The 2,915-nt window shown below is 40.8% G+C and overlaps 1 protein-coding gene across 3 annotated transcripts; it reads right to left on the bottom strand.

Annotated features, from left to right (window-relative positions):
• Positions 1–644: 644 nt before the first annotated feature.
• Positions 645–2,711, bottom strand: admb (adrenomedullin b). Of its 3 annotated transcripts, none has more exons than XM_084125123.1 (5): positions 2,564–2,707; positions 2,116–2,228; positions 1,902–2,030; positions 1,506–1,801; positions 645–1,416 (listed from the first exon to the last, which is right to left on the bottom strand). In XM_084125123.1, the coding sequence occupies exons 2-4, from the start codon at positions 2,214–2,216 to the stop codon at positions 1,531–1,533; spliced, it is 501 nt and encodes a 166-aa protein (XP_083981249.1). In that variant the 5' UTR covers positions 2,217–2,228; positions 2,564–2,707; the 3' UTR covers positions 645–1,416; positions 1,506–1,530. The 3 variants fall into 3 exon arrangements, with proteins under 3 accessions (XP_083981249.1, XP_083981250.1, XP_083981248.1); XM_084125124.1 differs by having other exon boundaries at positions 645–1,153; XM_084125122.1 differs by having other exon boundaries at positions 645–1,801; positions 2,564–2,711.
• Between the last annotated feature and the right edge of the window lie 204 nt (positions 2,712–2,915).

Genomic DNA, 2,915 nt, shown 5'->3' with positions numbered 1-2,915 from the left:
CTATTCTTTTGAGTGTAACGCTTTTCAAATAGAAAAAAAAAAAATGTGGGAAAGTCTGTTTTGCATGCTCTCTCCAACCAGGGCTCTCAAGTATTGAGACTTGACGCATTTGCCCGTTTCACACATAGGCTAAGTGCTTTCACGCTGCGTTTGCAGGCTGTACCACAAACACATTTACTCACTATTTGTATTTCAAATCCAGAAGTTATCAGTTATGGTAAGTGTTTTATTTGTAAATATTTATTTACTTTTCTAAAGCGTGAAATGTTGCTTTAGCGTGTATAATAATTATTAGGGAAAGCGCGCCCTCTGCTGTGTTTGTAATGTAGTTCAAAAAGTTACTTTTCCCATAGTCCACTTGCCAAACGACTTATTAAATCTTTTACCGTGGCTTCTTTAGGCTACTTACTACTTACTCACGCACGGTAATTAAAAATGTAAACGTTTTGTGTAAAGTAATGAAGCATTGAAAAGGATGTAATCCGTTTCTCATGATGGCGGCAACACAATGTTTACATTTTTCAGTCAGTCCACACATAATATTGGACTAACTTCAGTAGCCTATGTTTAGCTACTTATTTATTTTTGCGTTCAATGTACCAACCTGAAAGCTGCCCTGGAAATAAGATACAATTTGTCCTCACTCACACTTGCAGGAGTTTAATAGGTTATCAATTGACACATTTTTGAATGATTCATGTGGAAAAAATGCTTCGCATTATAGCGATATGAAATCACAGGATAAACATCTTATTTCAAAATAAACGCAAAATAAACAATAGTTTCTTAAGGATACATGTACAGTATGTAGATATAAATATATGAACTTTTAAACGTAGGCCTACAGTATTTTCATAATATACATCTTTATACACATCAATAAAAGACTACATTATAATATTAAAGTAAATTATTGCACGGCCCCCACAGTATAGATAAATCAGTCTTCAAGTATGTGGATGTCCTTGAGGACAACAAAAATAGTTTCTTCCATAAAGAGTTTTCTCTCTCTGTTCTTCATCATTGGTCCTCCAGGGTAAATAGCTTCATGAAAGCTCTTCTTGCTGTTCTCTCTCCGTCCTCTTCACTGAAAGTTTGGGCTGGCAGTGTCCTGGGTTGTTCCTTCATTCCTCCAGCAGAAGGCGCATCAGTGCTGCAGAAGAGACAGAGAGTCAAGTCCCAAAGCTCCATTAGAATGACAAGAATGCTAAACACATGCGCAGAGCATTGACCACCCATTTCCTGTCATACAGCCTTAGACCCTCACAAAGCTTTTTTTATATATATATATATTTTTTATGTCTCAACTGATAGCACTCCTTTTTTCCACAACCACTTTAAGCGACCTGAATCCTTCTCTGTCCAACCCATCAGGCAGAGGATGGAGAGAAGGATGCTCCACTTGCTCCTTTGTGCCTGAAGAGAGTACACTAACGTTCAGCAAAGGAAGTATCAGAAGTATCTCAGTAAACAGAGCCAATATAAACCAAAGGCTCAGGACAAACCGCAGAGGTGTTCCTGGGTTGTTCTTTAAATCCCTTTGTGGATGGATTGGACCCATGCCAGCTTTAGACGGCCTTCGTGGAAAGTTAGTGCAGGGTGGTTTGATGGGAGCGAACGTCTCCGTCGCCGTCCGTAGCCCCCTGAGCCGATCTTATCAGTGGGGGCGTTGCTTGTCTTCGTGTGCATCATATTCAGCAGGTGGGCCAGTTCGTGCACTGAGCAGGTGGCCAGATTACAGCCCGCTCTTTCGACTCTTTTGACCGTGTAGGCTGGTTCTGTCCGCTTTACCCTCACACTCCTGGAGGGAAACAGAAAGCATTTAGTTTTCCTTTATCTGCTGGTGATTAATCAGTTTGCCCTTAATATGTGTGTTTATCCAGTCAAAGAATGTGACATACCTGTGCTGTGGTACAAATGACTCGGTACCGCTGTTCCTCTGAGTCAGCAAAGCTGTCGAGTCACTCTCGCTTCTCTCAGACATGCTGCTGACATCTTTCCTCACCTTACCCTGAAGCCAAACACTGAGCCTAGCAGATGACAAGAGAAACCCATGAGATTTTATTCAAAATCAGAGTTTTGAATGGCAAGAGTGGTTCAGTCATGAGAGCGTACCTTCTCAAACCATCTGTATTCAGAGGTTTTGCACTCGTGATGCTCGGCAGAAATGCAGTCAGCACACACCACAGGAAAGCCTTCTGAAGCACTGAGTTCATTGTGAATGGAACCTGTGGAAGAACATGTAGCAATGTTATTATTAATCATATAAAATGCATGTTCTTCTCATGAAAAACACCTGATTTTTGAACAAAAGTCCCAATGACGTGATCTTCCTGCTCCTTGTTGACTCCACACTGGTCATTCATTTATTTTGAAAGTTACACAGAGGTTAAGTTTTGCTCAACCGTGTCATTTCCCAGTAGCAAGTCTTATATTTGCCTGAGACAAGTGCACACTTGGTGCAATGAAAATGACTTGCCAGAAAGTCAAATGTCTCACTAACCCATGTTTTTGCCTTGACCTTTGAAACCAAAAAGTAAGCGAACAAACCAAGAAAACATACCTGATAACTCCGGTCGCTCTCTAGAATTGACTGCACACTTGAAAAGTGGTGATGTTGAAGTCAGTATTTTTGTGTATTTCCAAGTTGTGTCCAAATCTTAGTTGGCTAAGGATGAGTAGTCAGCTGTGCCACTGCTAATGGTCTGAGTTACACAGAAAAACCTGAGTGCTTTATATACTTTACAGGGGGTGGGAAGGGGCGGGAGTTGTCTTGAGTGATAGCAGCCACATCCCTGTTCTAAACTAGCCAACAACTTTATGTGCCCTGTCTTAAAAGGATGGAATATAACCCCTGAGAGAAATCATTATTCCAGCATTCCTGTAATATCGTTTTTAATTAGATGACACCATTT

This window comes from Abramis brama (assembly GCF_963993115.1).
Source record: "Abramis brama genome assembly, chromosome: 9".
NCBI classification, from domain to species: Eukaryota; Metazoa; Chordata; class Actinopteri; order Cypriniformes; family Leuciscidae; genus Abramis; species Abramis brama.
Note: the sequence above shows the minus strand (reverse complement) of the source record. Positions and strands in the feature narration are given on the sequence as shown.

Excerpts from the sequence above, each read along its gene's own strand:
- admb (XM_084125122.1), bottom strand. The coding sequence starts at position 2,216 with ATGAACTCAGTGCTTCAGAAGGCTTTCCTGTGGTGTGTGCTGACTGCA. Across the intron at positions 2,031-2,115 it reads AATACAGATGGTTTGAGAAG|GCTCAGTGTTTGGCTTCAGG; the intron begins GTACGCTCTCAT and ends GTCATCTGCTAG. Across the intron at positions 1,802-1,901 it reads TCATTTGTACCACAGCACAG|GAGTGTGAGGGTAAAGCGGA; the intron begins GTATGTCACATT and ends GTTTCCCTCCAG.